Below are 22601 nucleotides of genomic sequence, written 5' to 3' on the forward strand. Positions count from 1 at the left end.
ATATAATCAGTCTATGCATGTGTTCGGCTTCTTACAGAGTGATGAGTCAACTGGCTCTCAGTCGTCAAAGCAGCGCACGATGGTAGAGTCTTAGAAAACATTCAGTATAAAATTGGTACGTGCGAAGCCATCTGAAATACTACCATTGCACTCAGCCCTCCAGAGCATCCACGAACAGGTCCTCATACTCGTCCTCGTCCTCACTGCCCGAGTCGTTTGAGCTATCGTCCTCTTCCTCCGTACAAGCTTCAGCCGTGCGCTCGTCATACTCTTCCTCCTGCTGCTCTTGCTTGACGAAATCTCCCCCATCACCCGGCGCATCAACCGGCCCAGCCACAAATCCAGCCCGGCTTGCGCCCCTCGCCCTGATGGATAGTTTGCCCCACAAGCGATAGAATGCTTTGATCTCCTCTCGTGTCAGGTCCGCTTTCCATGATTCGAAGATGTCGAGGGCTGTCTCCCCGCGGCGATTCTTGAGGCTGATATCGATTCCCCGAAGCCCATGCGCCGCCAAAACGTTCAGTGTTGCCACATCAGGTTGGTATGCGGCCAGGTGCAATATGCTGTCCCCATCATTTTCGCGGATTGTGTAGTTGGCGCCGCAGTCGAGCAAAAATTTGACAGCGTGGTGGTTGCTGTCGTAAGTTGCTTTTGCAATAGCAGTGGTGCCCAAGAAGTTTTGTGAGTCCAAGGGGCAGCCCAGACGTAGACAGTCTTTTGCGATCCGTAGCATGCCGTCGTGGTGTTCGTCGCTCCAGAGATACTTCGCGAACTTGTAACAAAGATAATAAAGGACTGTATCTTTCTGATTCGAAACAGCAGATACGTCTGTGCCATGTCGGATCAACAAGTGCAGTATGTCGAATGAGAAACCTTCCATAAATATTGCCGAGAGCAAAGCATTGAGACCAAAAACGGTATCCTTGATGTTGGGATCCGCACCGTTCTCAAGAAGCGTCTTGACCGCTTCGCTGTTGTCAAGGGATGCTGCCCACCACAGAGCAGTTCTCCCATGTGCGTCTGTCGCATTGATGTTTGAACCTCTCTCCAGTATACATTCCGATAGCGACTGAGAGCTTTTCGAGAGGATTGCCTTGTGAATTTCAGGAAGTTGCAATTCTTCCTCCGGAGATGCAGTGATTATGTAGAGTATGTTTCTTGTATTTGTGTGGGAAGGATTATTGAGATAAAAGATAAGTAGAATCTCCATGAAAGATCTATACGTATTAGAATAGACAGTCATCAAGACAAAAACGAACACTTACGTGCCGAATACGTCAGCATGGAACGGATCAATGCCAGCTTGCAACAACCACTCACAAACGCAGAACTGGTCTTTGACCAACGCCTTCTATACATCCGCAGATGTTAGCTCATTGTCAGAGTAGAGGCAGCGTCTAAGGCCCAATGGCATTTCCGCGCACCGATTCGAATGATCTTACAATTAGTGCTGTATTACCAAACTCATCCACATCTGTGAGCCGAGCCGAGCCTGACTCTAGAAGTGATTTGAGCCCCTCAATGTTTCCACCTCCCGCATATTGGAACCATAGGGAATCCCGTGGTATGGTGTTCCAGAGAGTCAAAGAGAAAGTGGGACCTGAGAACGAACTTGAAGCGATGGCGACATTCAAAACTTTGTTCATCACCGAGGCTGGGAAGTAATACGTCACTGAGGCTTCAGTCGACCAATTTTTGCACGTATCCTGGCAAACTCGTTCGGAGCACCGGGCAGATAGCAAAGGAATGTTGCTGTATCCAATGAAGAGAGAACCCAGGAACCGGTTGCTCAGCGAGAGTCTTTGAGGTTTTCTGTGGCATGTACATTTGCATGCTGTTTTCCGTGGCGGATCAACATGGCATTTCAAGGCCACAGCGCCGTGAGATGCTGAAGCTGTCGATGCCAAGGCTTGGGTCTGGTCCTGTCCGGACAAAGGTGCCAGCAGACTCGTGTTGGTGAGAACGGTTTCATGGGTGTGCTGAATCATTTGGGCCGAGGTAGATACTGTGACTTGGACAGACTGCACCAGACGTTCGACTCGTTGGAGTGCCGATCTGCAGCAGGAGTGTATCAGAAGGCGAGCCAAAAAGTATGTCTGAACACGATGAACATGATGAACAAGGGCACTGACAAGTTTTCCACGCCAAGCAAGGCGGTGATCTGCAGTCTTGCATCCCGGAGCTCAGACTGCAAGCGGCATATTTTGGGTCTGTAGCGAAGCCAGTTTATCCAGTCCACGAGCCTCGCATTCATAGCGTCAACCTTCTGGAGAAATGAATCAAGGTTTTTGATTCGGCGGTCAGCCTCGTCAAGCGTTCTCGAGAATCTGGCCTGAGAGGTCGGGTCCCTCCGAATCACCCTCTCGATATCGGTGAAGAGGAATCTCAGCTCGGCAAGCTCGTTCGAGAGGGCGAGAAGCTCGTCCGGCACATCGCGTAGCTTGCTGGCCAGCTTCTCAAGCTTGAGAGCAACCTCGACGAGCGTGGCCACGCTTGCGATGAGACCGACGACCTCGGCCATGCTGTGGTTTGGCAAAAATGCATAAAAGTACGGGAAACCAAATGATGGCAGTTCTGTCTTCCCATGAGGCTGTGGGTCTAGGGAGAGTGGTCTAAGGTGCAAGGCGGCCGGTATATAAGCGCAGCCAGGCTTACGTGGCTGAGCATGTGTAACATTCGCTCCATTGGACCATCGTCCGTATTTGGACCAGGCTGACTTCAAGGCAGGTTTTTGCTGGGACGACAGCAACTGACTTGCTGCGATCTATCGCGGACATGATTTTTGGTGATGCTGAAAGATAGCACCCAAAACACGTGGGTATTTATAGCCCATATCTGTGCGCAGATGGAACCATGCTTTGCAGGTTATATATGAAGTGGTCACTATTCACAATCTCCAGTCCATAGATCGGGTGCCAGCCAGCCCGTAGCTTCTGAAGACTCGGAAAGCATCCCGGCACCCGTTTTTGTGATTCACCCAACCTCTTTTCGAAGCACACGGTATTTATCAGCATTATTACCACACCAGCTCGACCTTCTCCAGCTGCAAGTCAAGACGTCCTCCATTCCCGTGCCTCAGGCCCGTGCGCACAGCTACCTACCTATCTACCGGCCCGCGCCCTCATCGACCCGAATCTCCGAATCTCCGTTCGCGGGGACCAACGCTACAGCTCCGAGCTCGTCCACCACTCTCTCTTTCTTTCTGTCTCCTCTCCCCCCTCCCTCGCCAATTCCTCTTCCCAATCCGCCAGGAGAGAAAAAGAAGACGGAAATCCCGAAGCTCCTCAACACCATGGCCACCCTCAACGCCATCAGAAACAACTGCCGCAAGGTACGTATCTACCCGCCCGGCCACAGTGCGCGTCGCGCCGCCGAGCTTCCCGCGCGCGCATGCAGTGACCCGCCAGCCCCGCCATTGAACCCTCTGCTAACCACCACGCGACCGCAACCAGGTCATGTGCATCGGCCGCAACTATGCGTAAAGCGCCCCCCTCCCCGCAACTGAACGTACGGACGATTGACCAACGCGCGCAACGCGATAGCGACCACATCAAAGAGCTCAACAACCAGCGGCCCAAGCAGCCCTTTTTCTTCCTGAAGCCGCCGTCGTCCATCCTCCTGCCCGGCGAGGGCCCCCTGCTGCGGCCCCGCGGCACCTCCATGCACTACGAGGTCGAGCTGGGCTTGGTCATGGGCAAGACGCTGCGGGACCTGCACCCGGAGGACGAAAAGGGCGCGCTGGACTCGATTGAAGGTATGTTTTTGCCAATTCGTGGAAACAACAGAGCAGCCGTCGTAGACTGCGTTACTCCCAACCATAAACCGAGCCGGCTCGTCCCCGATTGCTGTGTTTGTCGTGTGTCGATTGTAGAATGTTACCGAGTGCTAACCATGTGGGGGCGACGACGACCCCTTTAGCCTACCTCCTCGCCATCGACATGACCGCCCGCAACGTGCAAGAAGAAGCAAAGAAGAAGGGTCTCCCTTGGTCCATAGCAAAGGGCTTCGACACCTTCCTCCCCCTCGCCGGCCCCGTCCCCAAGTCCGCCATTCCCGACCCGCACCGGGCCCACCTGAGCCTCACCGTCAACGACAAGGTGCAACAGTCCGACAACACCGACCTGATGCTGTTCAGGATCCCGCGCATCCTGGCCGATATCAGCAGGGTCATGAAGCTTGAGAAGGGCGATATTGTTCTCACCGGGACCCCCAAGGGCGTGGGTCCAGTCACCACTGGCGACGTCATGAAGGCTGCTCTCAGCTATGGCGACAAGGAGCTGGCGCGTTTGGAGCTGGACGTCAAGGATCGCGAAGGCCTCTATGAGTTCAAGGAAACATAAATTCCAGAACGCCAGAAACGTAAAATATACTTGTAAACAACCTCATTCTTCGTACGGTGGTAAGGGCTTCATCGGAGGCAGCTCGCGCTTCTTTCTCTTACGAGGCTGAGGAACCAGGGCAGGCGGCTTGCGAGGGTAATTCTCATGCTGCGCTGAACGCTCTGCAGGCGCATCTTGATATTCCTGATCCTGTCTCCAGCCGCTGAGTCTCGACGCTGCACGCTGCTCTGTCTCTGATCTGGTGCCTATCGCATCACCGGATTCGGATGATCGTGGCAGCCCTTGAATGTGCGGGTATGAATGGTTCATGTGGACCATCAACGGCCTCTGGCTGGGCGGGCACCTTGGTCCTGCGTCCTCGTAGCCATCCAACGCTATTTCCACCTGAGGCTGAGAAGAAGCCTGCCTCTTGTTCTTCTCACTAATTCGTTGTGATCTTCGACTAGGGGCCTTAGAGACTGGTGATCGTTCTTTTGACACTCGCAACCTCCCAGGAATCGGAGTATCTGTGTGTCTTGATATCCGCGCCATTGGAAGGCCTCTGGAACCCGCATCCAACGCAAGAGAGGGCGTATGTGTTGGTTTCTCCGATCCCTTCGACGAGATGATGGTCTGTCTTTTCGATAGCCTTGTACTGTGTACTGGTTGCCTAATTGGGGGATGCCTCATTAGCTCTCGAAGAACAGTACACATCCCAGCCAACCACCCACCTTCGCTTGGCGGGCTTTTTCACATTGGCAGACGTTGGCGTCTGCGGCTGTGCGCTGCTCTGTGTCTCTGGCTCTGACCTTGGCCTCGGCTGTGTATTCGGCTCCCTTGTTTGTGCTCTTGCTTGTGCAATGCCTTCCCCACCCTGTTGAACCACTGCTTTCACTTCGTCAAAATCCTGCCTGAGCTTCTTTGCACTCGTGCCTTGCTCGTACAATAACCCTCGCAGTGACTCGACTTCTTTCGCCAGACGACCTATCTCCGAATGATCTGGATGTTTGGTCGCCTTGCCCTTTGACTTCGGCAACTCCTCCACCGTCTCCTCGAGTTGTGCGAGCTTGTATTGGATGTCGCGAAGTAAGATGCCGTTATTATGGACGCGATTACTATGCTCTTTCTCCAGTGTTTCAACCCGTAAGACTTTGCGTGAGAGATTCTGCACTTCCAAAGATGCTTTTTCGAATCGTCCGTGCTCATCCGAACCCATCTTCCTGAATAACTCTTTAATAGAATTGTTATCTTCAGTGAGTGCCGTGAGCCTCTGGTCCATATCGTTCATCCGCAGTTCGTGTTCCAGCATAGCTTCATACATGGTGTCGACCTTCCTCAAAGACTCTGTGAACTGCTCTGTCTTCTTCTTCAGGTACTGATGTTCTCTCTTGGTCTGCTGATAATAAAGGAGAATCCTCCCATCGTCAGAAGAAGAAGCCATGTTTATTTAACGGACCAAGGCACTGTGGGAGTCGCGGCAGAAATGAATGGCCGGTATGAAGCTGCGAGACAAACTCAGCAGAGCGCAGACGGAGAACCCCGGTCGTGTCGTCGTGATTCACAACTTGGAGGCAAAGAGCGTGCTTCTCTGACAGCCCGACGCCTTTGCATAGCCCTCTCGCGAGCTTCTGCCTCTTTGTTGTGCGCTCTTTCGAGCTTCCACTGAGCGCGACGGATGGAGAATTGACACCTCCAAATCTTCAAGCAGACCCACCCGATTTGGACTTGGATGATGATCCACTGGGCGACAAGAAAAAGCTGTTCGATGACAATGACGAGCCGCCAGGTGGCCAGGGTAAGAAGTAGCCTGAGGCAGACCCACAGAAGGCGTCCGAGCCAGACGAGAAGCCTGAGTGCGAGACGGAGTCGTTGCTGTGGGCGAGCTAGTAAACGACGCGCGCCCCGAAGGACTGGAATCCCGACCCACATAAACAGTTCGGTGAAGCTTGGGTCAGGCGGCGACTGTCAAACGAAATGTACGGCGACGAGTGAGCGCGGTGGGACTTGAGTGCGTAGCGGAGCCTCACAGTCAGAGACAGCAAGTGGAGTGAGGTGAGGCGTCAAGAAGGGAGGCTGGCGTCACCCGAGGTAAATCTGGTGTATTCGAAGGTGCGGCGATGAGCGACGAGCCGCTGCACGGGCAGGTGAAGACGCAGATGGAGCTTGATTGGCAGGAAAGGGAGCTGGATGAGGTCGGGAACATAAGTGGGAGGTGCAACAATGATTTCCCATCCTGGCAGTCACCACCCGCGCACGCCAACCAGCAGGCATGCAACCGTGACGTGTGAACGTGTACCGCCACTCCGTTTGAACAGAAGAACATCGCATGATGGGGTGAGGGCCTGATGGATTTCATATGATTGCACAACAGGTCATGTGCTCACGCTTTACACGCAGCGTGCACATCACTAAGTAGCCAGATTGAAATGGGAACCATCTATTAAGGAAATAGGAAAGCATTACCGTCATCTCAAGCACGCCCATGCGTGGACAGACATCCACAAACGCGCGAAGACGACCATACATAAGCACTCCCTACATACAAAGCAAGAGCCGATGTAAAGAAGGCTTAGGTCGTAGGGGAAAAATTCATCAGCTGACGACTCGCCTTTTCTAAACTGCAACCTTTTGAGAAAAGCATTTTGACACGAAGCAATAACGCCGAGATGCAAAGACTTCCGGCCCCAAGGTCTCAGCTTTTTTTGGGCAGCTCCCGAGCCGTCCCAGGAAAAGACCACCGTGCCCTTTGACGAGTGCCTCAATGAAAAAGGGGAATCACCAAAACCATCGTCATAAGGGATCGTAGTCTACATCGTGAAGAAATCGTTTAAATGAGATCTGTAGCGCAAAGTCAGCCGTCGTTCGCCTTGGGGGATGCACTCGTCGAAACATACCAGCAACGTTCATGGGCATCTCCTCGATCTGGGTGCTGTAGAACTGCTCAATCTCACGCATCATGCGGACATCGTCGGCGGTGACGAAGTTGATGGCAACACCCTTGCGGCCGAAACGACCACCACGACCGATACGGTGAATGTAGTTCTCGCGGTTGGCGGGCAGGTCGTAGTTGATGACCAGGGAGACCTGCTGCACGTCGATACCACGGGCCAAAAGGTCGGTGGCGATCAGGACACGGGAAGAACCAGAGCGGAACTCCTTCATAATGACGTCACGCTGGGTCTGGTCCATGTCGCCGTGCATGGCCGAGACGGTGAAGTCACGAGCAGTGAGCTTGTCGGTAAGCCAGTCGACCTTTCTGCGGGTGTTGCAGAAGATGACGGCCTGGGTGATGGTGACAGTCTCGTAGAGATCCGACAGCGTGTCGAGCTTCCAGTCCTCCTTCTCGACGGCAATGTAGAATTGCTTGATACCCTCGAGGGTGAGCTCGGCCTTCTTGACGAGAATGCGGACGGGGTCGCGCATGAACTTGGTCGTGACCTCAAGAACGTCCTGGGGCATGGTGGCGGACAGAAGGACGACCTGGGTGGACTGGGGCAGAAGCTGGAAGATGTCGTAGATCTGCTCGGTGAAACCGCGGGAAAGCATCTCGTCGGCCTCGTCGAGGACGAACATCTTCATGGCATCCGTCTTCAGGACACGGCGCTGGATCATGTCGTGGACACGGCCAGGAGTACCGACGACGACCTGGACACCGGACTGAAGGGCCTTCATGTCCTCACGAACGCTGGTACCGCCGATGCAGGCGTGGCACTCAATGTTCATGAAGTCACCGATGGCGACGACGACCTTCTGGATCTGCTGAGCCAGCTCACGGGTGGGGGCGAGGATCAGGGCCTGGCACTCCTTGATGTTCGCGTCGAGCTTCTGGAGGACGGAGATGGAGAAGGTGGCGGTCTTGCCAGTACCGGACTGGGCCTGCGCAATCACATCGTGGCCTGTTCAGCATCAGTTTTGCGCCCCGGAAGACTGCACTGCGGGGTACCTCACCCTTGATGACGGGCATGATGGCGCGCTGCTGGATGGCAGACGGGCGCTCGAAACCGTAGGCATAGACACCGCGGAGGAGCTCGGCCTTGAGGTTCATCGAGTCGAACGAGTCGGTCGTCTCATCGTAGTTGGACTCGATCTGACCTGCAGACGTGGCGACCGTAAGTATGCGTAACCGCGACAGCGTGGACGGGCGGCGGTGGCGCGCAGCCGTGAGCGCATGCTCATGGAGCGCCTGCCGTGATGGACGTACCCTCAGGAACCTCCTCAAGACCCTTGTCAGCCATGTTTGCGGTCGGTGGTGAAGGATCACAGGCGTTGCGCTGTGATCGAAAAGCGGTTTGGTGGGGCTACGCGAGCGAAGGGGCGGGCGCAAGGGGCCGCGGGCGTGCGAAACTCGTAGGACGTTGAAAGCTAGATACCGGACTCTCGAGAGGGAGAGTCGTGTGGATATCTAGTGGTTGGTCGTGTGTTTGGATGTGTGTTTGAGATGGAGGGTGGAGGAGGGCGGGCGGACAGTCGTTAAAAGTTTTTGTAGAGAGGCGGGCAGCCAATTAGCGAGGCGCTAGCGCGGAGGGCATGCGGCAGCGTTTGCGCGGGTGCACCAAGGTTCACACCTGGCCCTGCAAGCCCGAGCTTACTCAAGCGCTGTGCAGGCTTTTGCAGAGGCGCCCGACCCAGTCATAGCTATTGCCGCCAGCTGCGTCGCCCTCTCGCCACCCGCTCGGAGTCGGTGCCGCTGCAGCCTCGTGCGTTGCCAGGAGTGGTGGTGGCCACTTGGGTCTGCACACCGACGAAAAAAATATCCCGTTCCCGCTTTCAGCCTGCGCGCACCCCATTCACCTGACGAACAATGGCGCCTTCCGCCGTGCCCGTAGAGGGCTATGCAGCAACCGTCACAGACGATGCGTCACTGGCGCGGCCCGCGAAGAGGCTGCGACTCGATGCGGTAGGCCCTCGCAGCGACGCAGACGCCGAAGAGCCCGCTGTCATCCCCCCACACCCGCTTGGTATCAAGCCGGCGGGCAATGCTCTGACGGCAAATTTCAACCTGAAGGCCAACGCAGGGTCCTTTTCCGTCTTGCCAGACGAGCTCTTGGCCCAGTTTCTTGAGTGCTTGGATGCTTCCGCCCTCGTCCGTCTGGGAGGCACCTGCAAGTCCCTGTATGCCTTCACGAGATTTGACGAGCTGTGGAGGGCTCTGTTCACCGAGTAAGTCGCAGAGTATTGTCTCCTTCGTGCACCCCCGTTCTTTTGTTCCATGCATCTTTCCTTTTCAAGCCACAGGCAGCAAGTCAAGCCACGTCCCTTCCCTTCCCGTTACCATCAATACTCAACCAAAGACCGTTCTGCCCTCAACGGCACTAGTCAGCTGGCACGTTGGATTTGTTGGTAGCATTACGTCTTGCAACTACTTGTATGGAAGATGGACCGTGATTCATCCCAATAGCCCGAGCACGGAGTTGGAAGGAGACAATCTTTCAAGTCATAGTGGACAAGTCATTGCTGAGGGAGACCATCAAGACTGTGGCCACTCAGCATGCCATAATCTTTATGACTATCCCGTTGACCAAGGCTGTAGCGCGCTGTTCCCATACAGACATGCCCGACCCGTCCCTTGCATGGCATACTGTACCTCCTACCCTTTTTTTTTTTTTTTACTAAACAATGCGCAGGTCGAAGAAAGCCGACTTCCAATGGCGCGGCTCGTGGCGCTCTACTTACCTATCTATTCCCGAGTCCCATGAAGCTCACATTGACTGCTCCGGCTTGTATTCTGACGTCCTCTACCGCCCGTTTCAATGCACGTACACTTCGCTCAAGCCGTTCACATCAAGGATCCCGCCAGAAAATGCGATTCCCCGCATGACTGATCTGACATATGAGGAGTTCTCCACAGAATGGACAAGTAAACCGTTTATCCTTACTGCACCAGTCAAAGAATGGCCTGTCTTTGGGAAGTGGACGACGCAGTATTTGCTCGAGAACTACGCTAATGTGCCGTTCCGCGCGGAAGCGGTTGACTGGCCGCTTGAAACCTATGTTAATTACATGAACAACAGCAATGATGAGAGCCCCCTCTATCTCTTCGACCGCAGCTTCGCGGAGAAGATGGAGATGGCGGTTGGCAAGGATAAAGAGGGTGCTGCGTACTGGGCTCCCGCATGCTTTGGCGAGGATCTCTTCGCAGTGCTTGGAGATCAACGTCCGGATTGCCGGTGGATGATTATGGGTCCGGCAAGAAGTGGAAGCACATTCCATAAGGATCCGAATGCTACAAGGTAGGGAATCCTTCATGACTCACACGCCAGCTGTACACCCAAAGGACATGCTGATTCGGTAATAGTGCGTGGAATGCCATCTTGACTGGTTCCAAGTACTGGCTCATGTTCCCATCATCCGCCAACCTCCCTCCGCCTCCGGGAGTCATTCTATCAGAAGACTCATCAGAGATTACGGCACCGCTCAGCATCGCAGAATATCTCTTATCTTTCCACGAGATCGCTCGAGCCACCCCCGGCTGTCGAGAAGGAATCTGCTACGCCGGCGAGGTTCTCCACGTTCCATCAGGGTGGTTCCACCTTGTTTTGAACCTCGAGGAGAGCATTGCTTTGACGCAGAATTTCGTTCCGCAAGCAAAGCTGGCTGATGTCTTGGGGTTTCTGAGAGACCAGGCCGAGCAAACCAGCGGGTTCAAGGACGATGTCACGGATCCGTATGGGCTGTTTGTTCAGAAGCTGGGCGAGAGGTACCCGGCAGTACTGAGCGAGGGCATGGCGGCGTTGGAGAAGAAGGGGAGACCCAGGGGGCGGGGCAGGTGGGAGGAGCTAGTCAGGGGCGACGCAGCAGTGGAGAGCGAGAGCCAGGGTGGATTCACGTTTGGGTTTGGTGGTGGTGAGGACGAAGAGATTCCTTGACCGTGGAGCGTCGCGGTGCGCCGAGCAGCCTGGCGCCAGGCGCAGACTCCCGTCAGAGCGCAGCATTGCAGTGCCTGAGCCCTGGCGCGAGTCAGGACAGCTGCCTTCGGGCGTGAAACAATGGAGCAGTGGATCATAATAATTCTCCTCCCGGCTGAAACCAGCAAGGGCGTTGTGTGGCATTGACAAGCAGCTCGTGCGAACCGCCCAGGCAGCAGCGAGGCAGCAGGTGCGAGGGCAGCGCGGCAGAGTGCGCGGCGGCGAAGGGACGCGGCGGGCGGGCGGCGGGCGGCGGGCGAGGCCAGCGGACGAAGCGGACGAGATGCAGTCGCGCCGACCACGGGCCTCGGGGCTGGGCTGTGCGCCGACCCCCCCCCGTTCAAGGTTGGCCGTTGGCGGCGATGGGTGCGGTGCCACGGATGCCGGCGCTGCTGGCAGGCAGAGGGCAGAGCGACGAATGGTACGATTCGCCCTGATCTGTGTGCGGCCCTCTCCTTCACGCCGCCGCCGGTGAGCAGCTTTGGCCGGCCGGCCAGTCAGCGGCAGCAGCAGCAGCGGCACGGGCCCCTTCGACTTACCCCAGACTAATCCGTACCAGCAGTTGAAGTCTCCCGTAAGGCTGCTACGTACCCCCAAACCACTTCACCGACGGCGCCAGAGCCTCGCTTCGTTCACTACCGGCCTGCAGCGGCGCCACGGTCCTTCGCATCCCGCCCCAAGACGCTCCCTCATCCAGACCGCCTTCGCCTCAGCTCACGGCGGGGCCCGTTGCGCTTACGCCAGCCGCCGACTGACAGCACTCCACCCCCAAGCACCTCCTCTCAACACTCGACCATTCCCCTCCGCGCCCTCCGCGATCCCAGCGCACCCCTAACGCGCCCGATCCCACGCGCACCCGCGCCATGGTGTCCGACGAGATCTACGACCTCTGCCTGCCGGTCCTGCAGGACGACTCGCTCGAGGACGAGGACAAGACCGAGCAGCTCGAGGAGCTGGTGCGCGAGAAGACGACGCTGACCGGCAAGGCTCTCGAGGATGCCGTGCTGGACTCGCTCTGGCGCTTCCGCGGCGCCAGCAATTCGTCCGCCTCGCCGCCCCCCGTCCGCCATACAATCATCCGCCGGTCGTCGCCAGCTCCTTGGCAGGTCGCACGAGCTCCCACGCCCTCCAGCTCCTCGCCGCGCATAGCCCCGCCGCCCGGCTTTGGTGTTGCGCCCCCGGGCTTCTCGCGCGCCAAGTCCTCCACCGCGTCGCCCTTCACCTCGCCGCGCCCCTCGCCGCGCATGGCCTATGCAACTCCGCACATTCCCCACAGCCCGAACCTGAATGCCTACGAGTTCAGCGAGCCGAGCCACACTCCCGACATCTACGGCGACTATGGCAGCGACACGGTGGATTGGCTGGTCAACGACGACGTTGCGAGTGTGTCCTCGTCACTCCACGGAGATGGCTCCTTAAACGGCGCAGCCGCCGAGTGGGTCCAGCCTTACACTATGGACATGGATCCCTATGATATGCTCCGGTCCATTCTGCGTGACAACCGTTCGAATGACGAAATTGAGAGAGCGCTGGAAGAGAATGGCTATGATTTCACCGCAACCGTCCAGGCCCTCATGGACCAGTCCGCTGCGCTTCAGCAGCCAACGCCAGTCAACCAGCCGGAAAAGACATACCTGGTTGGCAAATCCATGAGCCCCTCGTTCAGGCCTGCAACTCCTGCTGGCCAAATCAAGACCAACGTGTTGTGCAAGTACTGGCTTACGACTGGCCATTGCGCTCGAGCCGATTGCCGCTTTAGCCACGACCCGAGCAAGACGGTCTGCAAGTAAGTGGAATATGCCAAGGTTTTGATATCGATTTAGAACAATGCTGACAATTTTTTCTAGGTACTGGGTGGCTGGAAACTGCCTTGCTGGTGACACCTGTCTGTTCTCACATGACCCCACGAGCCTGATGTCCAAGTTGATGCTCGAAGGAAGTTCGACGCCTCCACAGCCGCCGAATTTCCAAGTCCAGGATTACGAGGCTTTCCCATCTCTTCAACAGACGGCATCTCATCATTCCATGCACAGCCATTACGCTGAACAGTCTGCTCTTGAGCAACTTTATGGCGTTCGAAACGTTGCCACGCCTCCTCCTGGCTTGAGTCCTTTCCCAACGTTCACGCCCAGCTCGCACCGCACGCATTCTCGGCCATCGAGCAGCCGCCAGCTGTCACATTCACGCGCTTCAACCCCATCGGCTCCCGCAGCCGATGATCCCGAGGCATTCCCCAGTCTTGCATCTGCTGCAGCAGCAAAGGGTGGAAAGAAGCATCACGGAAAGCGCGGTGGTCATGGTCACGTCAACAAGGACGGCAGTGCCCCGAATACGCTCGCTGATGTCGTGAAGATGTCACCCTCTCCTGCGCCGGCCCAGCCTCGCAAGGGTCTTAGGCCTGCAAAAAGCTTCAATGGCAGCAGGGAGCACAGTGTAGCCGCGCAGAACATCCCTCAACCTGAGCACATTCCTTGGCTGGAGACGGGCGATGCTGCAAACAAGGCATATCTCAAGGCTCGTCAAGAGGCTTTCAAGCACGGTGGCCTACGCAACAAGTTCCTCCAGAGGTTTGTGGTCCCTTTGACCGTTTTAATGTGCGATTGAACTAATTTTACTAGTGCCGCACAAGCATGGAATCGAAATGACTCTCGCGCAGCCAAGGCCCTTAGTCTTCGAGGCCAAAGTGAAAACAACCTTATGCGGCAGGCTCACCGTGAAGCAGCCGAGCACCTCTACAACGAACGCAACAAGGACAACAGTCCCAATGCAAAGGAGCTCTATGTCGATTTACATGGTACGTTCAATGCCCCCGCTAGTCCCCATCAACCAAGATGCCAGTAAAGTGCTAAGGATTTACAGGCCTCCACCCTGAAGAGTCTGTGCAGTATCTCTCCAAGATTCTCATGCAACACCAGAACTCGACCCGTCCCATCTACGCTATCACCGGCACCGGCCACCACAGCAAGAACGGCAAGGACAAGGTCGGCAAGGCAGTGCGCGGTTTCCTCAACGAATGGCGTTACGTGTTCCGCGAGTTCAGCGTGCCGGGCGATCGCGGCAACGTCGGTGGCATACTCGGCATCGATCCCAACTCGTGGGACCGCAGCCTCGAGCGAGAACGCCTCGACAGCGGCGTGGGCAGCAGCAACGGCGAAGACGACAAATCGGGCGGTGACAAGCTCGGCGAGAGCACCAAGATCAGGGTCATCAAGGCCGAGCAGGCCAATGCTGGCGGCGTGCCTACGGGTCCGAGGGTTCGGTGACACGGTAGACAGATGTGAATTCAAATACAAATAGATTATCTCAACTCAGGGCGTCTGACACGTGGTGATGCTGATCCGTTTTGGCTCGAATTTAGCCTTTGATTTTTCTGAATGCTCTTCGACCTGGTGAACAGGATTGCCTGACTGGAATTGCCATCGGCCTTGCGTAGCCGCGATTGGGTATAAGATTCACCGCTAGGGTTATAGCTAAGGTAAGAAGTGCGGATTGCATGTGCTTATGATGCGGAATCGAACGCCAGGTTCTAGCACGCAACCCGTGCCCGATATTACAAAGGTGTCTTCGACGATGAAGAAGGCGGCTGTCCCCCGTAGCAATAAGCGACTATCAACGAAGAAAGGCAGTTGCCTAGCGAAAGATATTGAGGGTACACTGAGTATATAAAACAGCAAGTATGAACAAGGCAAAAGGACAAGTCACTAGTCGAGTCGCCAGTTCTGTCAATCGACCTACTCCTAAATTACCTTGACAAACCAATTGCGTTTGGTTACATTTCTTATGGGGCTCAATGAAAGATATCCTTTCTCGAACATAATGTCTTGGTAGGTAGCAAATCACAATCGTTTCACCCCCTTGGTAACTTGTCTTAAGCGCATGCATCCGTTGGGGTGAAGCAATGCCAAGCTGAGAAGAAGTGCGTATGCAACCATCCGTTCGAATCGATATATTTCATGACTTGCAAACTTCTAGGACCAAACCGGAACTCCATGCTGTGAATTTCGAATGAAGTAGCTCCGCCATTCTCCTGATGGCGTGAGATATAACAATAACGGCATCGCTTTTCCTTGTCCGGCATCTTTTCTCCACTTGGAAATGCAGACCATAATGGGTATCTCTTTTCCCCTCTTCCAACGAAACAATAGTGTTCCAAAAAATCAATACCTTCCTCCTCCCCCTCTCCTCCCGCCTCGTTTCTTCCTGCCTTGCCAACCACCTCTGAACTTCCCCGGCCCTCCCATGCCCGGATTCCTCTCCTCAAAGCGCTCCCGCTCGCGCTCCTCCTCCCTCCGCGCCTCCTCCTCCCGCTGCGCCCTCTCGCGCTCCAGCTCCTCGGGCGACTTCTCGGCGCGCACCTCGGGCTTCTTCAGGTCGTCCTGCCAGCGGGGGTGGGCGCCCTCGCGGCACTGCTTGCCGTTGGGGCAGAAGCCGGCGAGGTAGTAGCGGCAGAGGCGGTCGCGGCGGACGTGCTTCTTGGCGCAGCGCGGGCCGAGGGGGCAGAAGCCGCGGTCGTAGTGCGGGCAGGGCGGCCGCTTCGACTCCGGGTCGATGTGCAGGTAGAGGCAGTCGTCGCCGTTGGAGCACGTCAGGTGCCGCGAGTAGTGGTTGCATTCGGGCATGCGGCGCAGGTTGTACTCGTGCAGGAACTCGCAGGCCTCGCCCTTTTTGCAGAGGCCGCGGAGCCAGTGCTTGCACACGAGGCTGCCGTGGAAAGAGCTGTTTGGTGGCGCGCACGGGCGTGTCAGTGTTTGTGTCTGTGTGGGTGTTGGGACTGAGGGCTGATGACGACGGGGAAGCGGAGAGGACGTACTTGTTGAAGGCGGAGGAGGTAGGGTGCTTGTCCGGACAAGCGTTGCCGAGCGGGCAGTGCCCTTGCTTGAAGGCATTGCAGATGGGGCGGCTGGGATCGAGGCCGAAGCGATACTCGCGCTTGAGGAAGTCGCTGAAGTTGAAGTTGAACTGCTGCTGGGTGTCGGGCTGGAGGATGCGCTGGGCAAGCGGCAGGGTGGCGGCGGCGGTGGCCATGGGAGCTCCACCGCCGGGCTGTTGCTGGAGCTCGACGGCCATGGGGTGGCAGCGGGGCGGGACGGCGGGCGTGCTCGAAGGAGGCAGGGCGGGTGTGATGTTTGCCAGGCGTCTGCACGCTTGTGCTTTGTGGAGCTGGTGCTTATGTGGATGATGGTTGATGATCGGCACAGCTGCGAGCTCAGGCGGAAAGGCTAAACGCCGGCCGCGCGCTGCCACACAGGACGCCCGCGGCACGTGAGCCCGCTCGCCACCAACACAGGCGCCGACGCCATGGAGAGGTCAGACGCGCCGCCGCTAGGTATTCCTTCGCCTGCGCTGCGGGAATCCTTCTGCCGTCGCGTGCCGGACCAGCCACTGGGTCGAGATGGTCTGCGCGTAGCCGCGCGCGGCAGCTCCAGTGCTCCAGTAGTCCGGTAGTGCAGATGGTACCCATGCACGTCGCTTGCTCCTGGCATGTCCCTCGCATGTCCCTCGGTGCTTCTGCATATGAACCAAGGGTGCCCGGGCTATCTGTCCAGCCCCTTAGTATTGCGTCGACGGTATCTCAGCTGGCGCGTGTCTGCTGGCCATGCACCCACACCCATTTCCTGCTCAGCCCACACTAGCTGTCCATCAGCGTCGCCGACGCCACCGCAGTCACTCCACAGCCCACTCGCCCGTGAGCAAGCCATTGCGGCTAATAGTTCCGAGATTCGCCTAGGCAAATCATCTCGCGCGATCCAGGCATGCTCATTGGGAGGCTTGGGTCGATGATTGGGCAAGATGGGCGAGATCTTCGCACAGGCTCCTGAGATACGTGAGCATGCTGCTGGATGCGGGCACGTAGCTCCGTTCCGCTGATGCTGCTGAGGACCAGGACTCCACTCAGGCAGATCGCCGAGGCTCAAATCAGATCTGCCGGTGCCAGCTCCTCTGGCCTCCGTTCGCCGCCCCATTGGCTGCTTGCACGATTACGATATCGGGACGCTGGCACCTGGCTTCCCCGGCCGTGTGCAGGTCATCGCTGCGCTGAGCTCCCGCCGTGGCCCGCGTCCTGTGCGTGCCAACCCCAGCGCCACTTGCCCTGGTGGGTACGCCCAGGCGCCCCAGAAGCCATTGGCGACCACGGACCGGGGCTGAGGTGCTGGCGCTCTCGCGAGTCGACTGGTCATATCATACATGACGGCTGCTGCTCCTGGAGGCGAGCCGCGACGGTGTTCCGGTGGAGACTGGAGCCAGACCCTGCCTGCCTAGCTTCCAAAGGCCATGTCCAGAGGGCCCATGCTGCGCAGTCGGGAGGAGCGAATCCACCTCTCGGGGGCGGCAAACCTGCTTGCCCCTGCGTGAGAGCAGCGATTGACACTGGCAGTTGCGTAAGTAGTGCGTCTGGAGGTCGCTAGCCTGATGTCTCGCATAATGCCGCCAAAAATTCCTCCCGACCAGCAGCGCAAGGCCTGCGCCACGGCACCCGGAGCTAACGCGAGCGCCAACGTGCTGGATACTCGAGGCAGACGATCGCATCCGTCGCGCGCTTTGCCTCCCCACCGGCGCGCGTTCTTATGATGGCCCTGGGACCCGGGACCCAGAGTTGTCCGGCCTGCCTCTCCCGCCTCTCCCGCCTCTCTCGCCGTCGTCTGCCGTCCGCCGTCCGCCGTCCGCCGCCGCCAGATCGCACAGACAGCCGACCCATCCGTGAAAGCCTCCGCCCCGCGTGCCGTTCCGCCGAGCAAGCGCAGCCCGGAGCGCGGGCTAAACTGCTTCGAGCATGCTTAGCATCTCGACCTTCGGCCCCAGGCCTCCCGCCAACCGCCGCCTCCTGTCCGCCGAAGACCACGAGCGGAACGCCAGTCGGTTCAACGACTTCTCCAACTCCCTCTTCAGCTCGCCCTCGGTCAGCATGTACTTCAATGGCGTCTACTACCCCAATTGGCACATCTACAAGGGCCGCCCGCCGTCGTCGCTCAAGTTCGACGTCATCTCTCACGCCTTCTACGCCTTTGCTCACGTCAAGGAGGATGGCACCGTCTTCTTGAGCGACGAGTGGGCCGACGACCAGATGGAGGTCGACGGCGTCAAAGGCTGTCTGCGGGCATTCGCCGAGCTCAAGAAAAAGTATTCTGTTCTGAGGGTTGTGCTGTCCGTCGGTGGAGGCGGTGCCGCCAGTGCGCCCTTCCCCGCCGCCGCCAGCACCAACGAAACCCGCGAGCGTTTTGCTCAGACTTCAAAAGAGCTGGTCATGAACTACGGTCTTGACGGCATCGACAGTAAGTTGAGCCTTCCTCTCCCGCTCGCCCCGATGGAGTCATCGTACCGCCTCGTTCTTCTGCACCATTCCACGAATTGTCCTTTTGGCTTGTCTAACGTCACTGCTCAGTCGACTGGGAGCACCCGAGCAACAGCCAACAAGGTGCCGACTACATCCGCCTGCTTGCCACCCTCCGCGCCTACCTTCCGGCGCCGCAGTATACGCTGACGTCGGCCGTGGGGTGCGGAGAGTGGTGTTTGCAGCACATCAACTTGGCCCAGGCCGCCTACTACCTGGACCTGATCAACGTCATGACCTACGACTTCTCTGGGCCGTGGGTGCCCAGCACAGAGCACCACGCGCAGCTGTGGTCCCCGCACCGCCCGCACAACCAGCACTGCCAGCTCTCGTGCCACAGCGCCATCGGCTACATGACCTCCCGCGGCGTCCCGACGCACAAGATCCTCCTGGGCGTGCCGGCGTACGGCCGCTCTTTCACGGGCTCGCGCGGCGTGGGCCACTCGTACGATGGGCACGCGGGCGAGGAGGGCACGTTTGAGTATAGAGACTTGCCTCGCCCGGGCGCCAAGGAGTACGTCGATGACCAGACCGGCGCGGCGTTTTGCGTTGGCGGCGATGGGGGGTTCGTCACGTATGACAACGCGCAAACGGTGAGGATGAAGGCCGAGTACGTGAAGCAGAGTCGCCTGGCGGGCCTGTTCTACTGGACCGGGACAGGCGACAAGGAGGACAACCAGAGCAGTCTGGTGTGGAATGGGTATGTGGGGATGCACAACTAAAAATGGCCGTTTCTCGAACACGCGTCTCTTTCCGGGCAGATGCCCAGCCCACAAGCGGGCTTCTTAATTCTTGGTAACATATCTGGGAGATATCTCGGTACCTAGACGTGGTAACGGCGGCTTGTTTTCCGGTAGCACTCGGTACGGATGACGCCTGCGAACCTGTAAAGCATACAGTAGATAGGCAACAAATTTTCGGGCAGGCTCCCGACAACCCAAACTCGTACCAATTGTGAACTTTTGTCCGCGCATGAGTGTTGTAAGGAGAGGCGTGCTGCATTAACTGGGAGCTTGGACCTGGTGCGTGTGGCCAGCTAGCGCGCGCGTCCCCTGCTCCAGCTCCAAGCAACCCCGGAATCCGCTGCACTCCCGCAACGCCAGCCTCTAAGAAACCACCGTAGCACGCCGACGCAGGGCAAGCACCAGTCGCACGAGCCCCGAAGCCTCCGCCCCCTCCACATCATCGTCCGCCAAAAGGTCCGCGACTCTCTACGTTGGGTCAATGCGATCGTAGACTGACTTCATGTCGGCGACAGCAGCATCAGCGTCGCTGGACTCCGGTAGCCATCCGCCCCACGTCCTCCGCGAACTGAGCCCTTCTGATCCAGCTGCCAGCCGACTACAATCCCGTCGACCACCTGAACCAGATCTTCGCCCACCCCTCCACCCTCGCCTCCATCCACGACACCTCCCAGGCCCTACGCAACTACGAATATGACCTGGACGAAGACATCGCCGAGGTCGTCGGCGAGCAGAGCGTCTCCGACGCCGAGAGCGTGCGCAACATCCAGAACGCCAAACAAGAGCTAGACGAGCTGTTCAAGCGCATCGAGGATGTGCGCGATCGCGCCGTGCGCACCGAGCAGGCCATCACCGACATGACGGCCGACATCAAGCGCCTCGACAACACCAAGCGCAACCTGACCCTGTCCATGACGGCCCTGAAGCGTCTGCAGATGCTGACCACCGCCTACGAGCAGCTGCGCGGCCTCAGCAAGACCCGCCAGTATCGCGAGTGCGCCCAGCTGCTGCAGGCTGTCATCCAGCTCGTCGCCCACTTCAAGTCGTACCGCTCCATCGACCAGATCGCCACCCTCAGCCGCAACGTCGCCGACCTGCAGCGCGAGCTGCTGGAACAGATATGTGAGGACTTCGAGGTGACTTTTGCCAAGAGCGAGGTTGCCCAACGGCGCGGCATGCTGGCCGAGGGCTGCATGGTCATGGATGCGCTTGGGGAGCACGCCCGGACGCGCCTCGTCAACTGGTATTGCAACACGCAGCTGCGCGAGTACCGTCAGGTCTTCCGCAACAATGACGAGGCCGGCTCGCTGGACAACATCTCGAGGAGGTACTCGTGGTTCAACCGCATGTTGAAGACGTACGATGGCGAGCACGCGGTGCTCTTCCCGCCGCACTGGAGGGTCAATGAGATGCTGGCAAACGCCTTCTGTGAGGGTACAAGAGACGACTTCAAGGGCCTTCTGCAACGTACAATGAGGCAGAAGGGCCAATCTTTGGATGTGGATCTGCTGTTGTCTTGCCTTCAGGAGACACTCGATTTCGAGAATGGCCTTGAACGGAAATTCTCGAATGAGTCGCGGTCGTCTATGGATACCATCATTTCAAGAGAAGATAGCGGAATGTCTTTCCGCCAGGCCATCTCCGAAGCATTCGAGCCGTACATGAGCCTCTGGGTCGAGTCTCAGGATAAGCAGCTCGCCACACTAATACCACGGTACAGACAACAACCTCTAGGTAACGCCGAGGATGAGTTTTCGCCTCAGTCTGTCATACCGTCTTCTACCGAGCTCTTCCATTTTTACCGGACAGCGCTCGCGCAATGCGCCAAGTTGTCCACGGGTACGAGGCTGTTGGAGCTGTCCAGAACATTTTCCCGTTACCTGGATGCCTATGGGCAGCAAGTGCTGTTCTATTTCCTCGGCGAGAAGACATCGATTGAAGACATGATTCTCATTCTCAACACTGCGGACTACTGTTACTCGACTTGCGATCAACTAGAGCAGAAGATCAAGAGTAAGATTGATGAGGAGCACAAGGAAAAGGTCGATCTTCAAAGCCAGGCGGACGCTTTCATGGGCATCGCAAGTGCGACAGTTCGGGCACTCGTTCGCAAAGTGGAAATTGATTGTGAACAAGGATGGAGGGAGATGCGGAACACACCATGGAGCAAGCTGGATAGCGTGGGTGATCAGTCCAGCTACGTGGGGGAACTGCTTCGACATATCAAGGAGAGGGCGGCCGAAATTCTCAGGTACCTGCACAAGCAGCAATACGCGCGGGCCTTCTGCGACAATCTCGTCGATTCAATGGTCAATACCTACATACTCAGCATCTTCCAGTGTCGACCAGTTTCTGAAGTCGGCGCCGAACAAATGCTCCTGGACTCGTATGTGTTGAAAAAAGGCTTTACGGAGCTTTCGATAATCAACAGCGAGGATCCAGGAGCACAACCACCAGCGGCGTAAGTCTTGAGCATAACGCCTTCCGCTTAGCAGTGGATGCTGTCCGTTACTAACATGACTTCCAGCTTCGTCAAGCGTGTGAACCAGTCCATGGCCAAGCTCGACCCCCTCCTCAAGACGCTCCAAGTCCGGCCCTCGCCGCCGGAAGCCCTCGTCCAAGCCTACCTGATCCACATCGCCGACCGCTCCGACACCAATTTCCGCAAGATCCTCGACCTCAAGGGCATCCGAAAATCCGAACAGGCGGCCCTCGTCGACCTCTTCAACGCCCACCGGCAGTCGCCGTCGCACGCCCAGCTGCCGCTACAGGGCGCGCTGCTCACGCCGATGACCCTGGGCTCCGGCACGCCCTCCATCGGCTCGTCCGGCTCTGGCTCATCGTCCATGGGCGGCGGCGTAGGCATGGGACCGCTCGCCGGCATCGGTGGGCTGGGCGGCGGCGGGATGCAAGGAGTCGGCAGCCGCTTCCTCGTCGACCCGGCGACGTTTGCGTCCGGCATCATGAACGCGGCGAGGGACGGCGTCGATCGGTTCGGTGGCAACAGCGGGCCGGTGGGAGCGGGCAACGTCATACCCGCGATGGCGGCGGCCGAGGGACAGGGTCAAGGTGGTGTGGGCGGCGAGGGCGCGGGCGGACCGGCGGTGGCAAATCTGAATGAGAATTTGAAGAATATCGGCAAGTTTTTCAGGAGGGACGTGGGTAGTTTTGGTCGGTTTGGGCGGACGGGAACGGGGTTGGGTGATTAAGTGAGGAGGAGGTTGTGAGGGTGTAGGACGAGTGTCGGATACAGGACTCGTTGCATTGTTAGAATACATCCCCGGTGCACATACATGACTTCGCC

The 22601-nt window shown here is 57.6% G+C and overlaps 8 protein-coding genes across 8 annotated transcripts; 4 read left to right on the forward strand and 4 right to left on the reverse strand.

Moving 5' to 3' along the window:
* Nucleotides 1-151: 151 nt before the first annotated feature.
* On the reverse strand, nucleotides 152-2521 carry BKCO1_3500065 (ankyrin repeat containing protein; the record flags this gene model as incomplete). The annotated part of the gene is made up of 4 exons (XM_020274813.1): nucleotides 152-1217; nucleotides 1266-1351; nucleotides 1443-2055; nucleotides 2133-2521. 4 exons carry the CDS (start codon nucleotides 2519-2521, stop codon nucleotides 152-154), a joined length of 2154 nt encoding a protein of 717 aa, XP_020129200.1.
* Nucleotides 2522-3474: 953 nt separating this feature from the next.
* On the forward strand, nucleotides 3475-4340 carry BKCO1_3500066 (fumarylacetoacetate hydrolase family protein; the record flags this gene model as incomplete). The annotated part of the gene is made up of 2 exons (XM_020274814.1): nucleotides 3475-3754; nucleotides 3919-4340. The coding sequence occupies 2 exons, from the start codon at nucleotides 3475-3477 to the stop codon at nucleotides 4338-4340; spliced, it is 702 nt and encodes a 233-aa protein (XP_020129160.1).
* Nucleotides 4341-4382: 42 nt separating this feature from the next.
* Nucleotides 4383-5760, reverse strand: BKCO1_3500067 (kinesin; the record flags this gene model as incomplete). Its single annotated transcript, XM_020274815.1, has 2 exons — nucleotides 4383-4989; nucleotides 5051-5760. The coding sequence occupies 2 exons, from the start codon at nucleotides 5758-5760 to the stop codon at nucleotides 4383-4385; spliced, it is 1317 nt and encodes a 438-aa protein (XP_020129159.1).
* A 1386-nt stretch (nucleotides 5761-7146) lies between these two features.
* Nucleotides 7147-8554, reverse strand: BKCO1_3500068 (atp-dependent rna helicase eif4a; the record flags this gene model as incomplete). Its single annotated transcript, XM_020274816.1, has 4 exons — nucleotides 7147-7157; nucleotides 7214-8215; nucleotides 8268-8411; nucleotides 8521-8554. The coding sequence occupies 4 exons, from the start codon at nucleotides 8552-8554 to the stop codon at nucleotides 7147-7149; spliced, it is 1191 nt and encodes a 396-aa protein (XP_020129185.1).
* Nucleotides 8555-9120: 566 nt separating this feature from the next.
* On the forward strand, nucleotides 9121-11185 carry BKCO1_3500069 (f-box and domain protein; the record flags this gene model as incomplete). Its single annotated transcript, XM_020274817.1, has 3 exons — nucleotides 9121-9479; nucleotides 9944-10549; nucleotides 10615-11185. The coding sequence occupies 3 exons, from the start codon at nucleotides 9121-9123 to the stop codon at nucleotides 11183-11185; spliced, it is 1536 nt and encodes a 511-aa protein (XP_020129161.1).
* A 902-nt stretch (nucleotides 11186-12087) lies between these two features.
* BKCO1_3500070 (ccch zinc finger and smr domain-containing protein) lies at nucleotides 12088-14487 on the forward strand (the record flags this gene model as incomplete). The annotated part of the gene is made up of 4 exons (XM_020274819.1): nucleotides 12088-13010; nucleotides 13072-13791; nucleotides 13843-14018; nucleotides 14084-14487. 4 exons carry the CDS (start codon nucleotides 12088-12090, stop codon nucleotides 14485-14487), a joined length of 2223 nt encoding a protein of 740 aa, XP_020129125.1.
* Nucleotides 14488-15381: 894 nt separating this feature from the next.
* Nucleotides 15382-16291, reverse strand: BKCO1_3500071 (zinc finger ccch type domain containing protein; the record flags this gene model as incomplete). Its single annotated transcript, XM_020274820.1, has 2 exons — nucleotides 15382-15940; nucleotides 16035-16291. The coding sequence occupies 2 exons, from the start codon at nucleotides 16289-16291 to the stop codon at nucleotides 15382-15384; spliced, it is 816 nt and encodes a 271-aa protein (XP_020129150.1).
* Nucleotides 16292-17996: 1705 nt separating this feature from the next.
* BKCO1_3500072 (garp complex subunit vps53) lies at nucleotides 17997-22506 on the forward strand (the record flags this gene model as incomplete). The annotated part of the gene is made up of 5 exons (XM_020274821.1): nucleotides 17997-18495; nucleotides 18606-19254; nucleotides 19678-19753; nucleotides 19885-21758; nucleotides 21825-22506. The coding sequence occupies 5 exons, from the start codon at nucleotides 17997-17999 to the stop codon at nucleotides 22504-22506; spliced, it is 3780 nt and encodes a 1259-aa protein (XP_020129123.1).
* Nucleotides 22507-22601: the final 95 nt, after the last annotated feature.

Source organism: Diplodia corticola, assembly GCF_001883845.1.
Source record: "Diplodia corticola strain CBS 112549 chromosome Unknown scaffold35, whole genome shotgun sequence".
In the NCBI taxonomy this organism is placed as follows: domain Eukaryota; kingdom Fungi; phylum Ascomycota; class Dothideomycetes; order Botryosphaeriales; family Botryosphaeriaceae; genus Diplodia; species Diplodia corticola.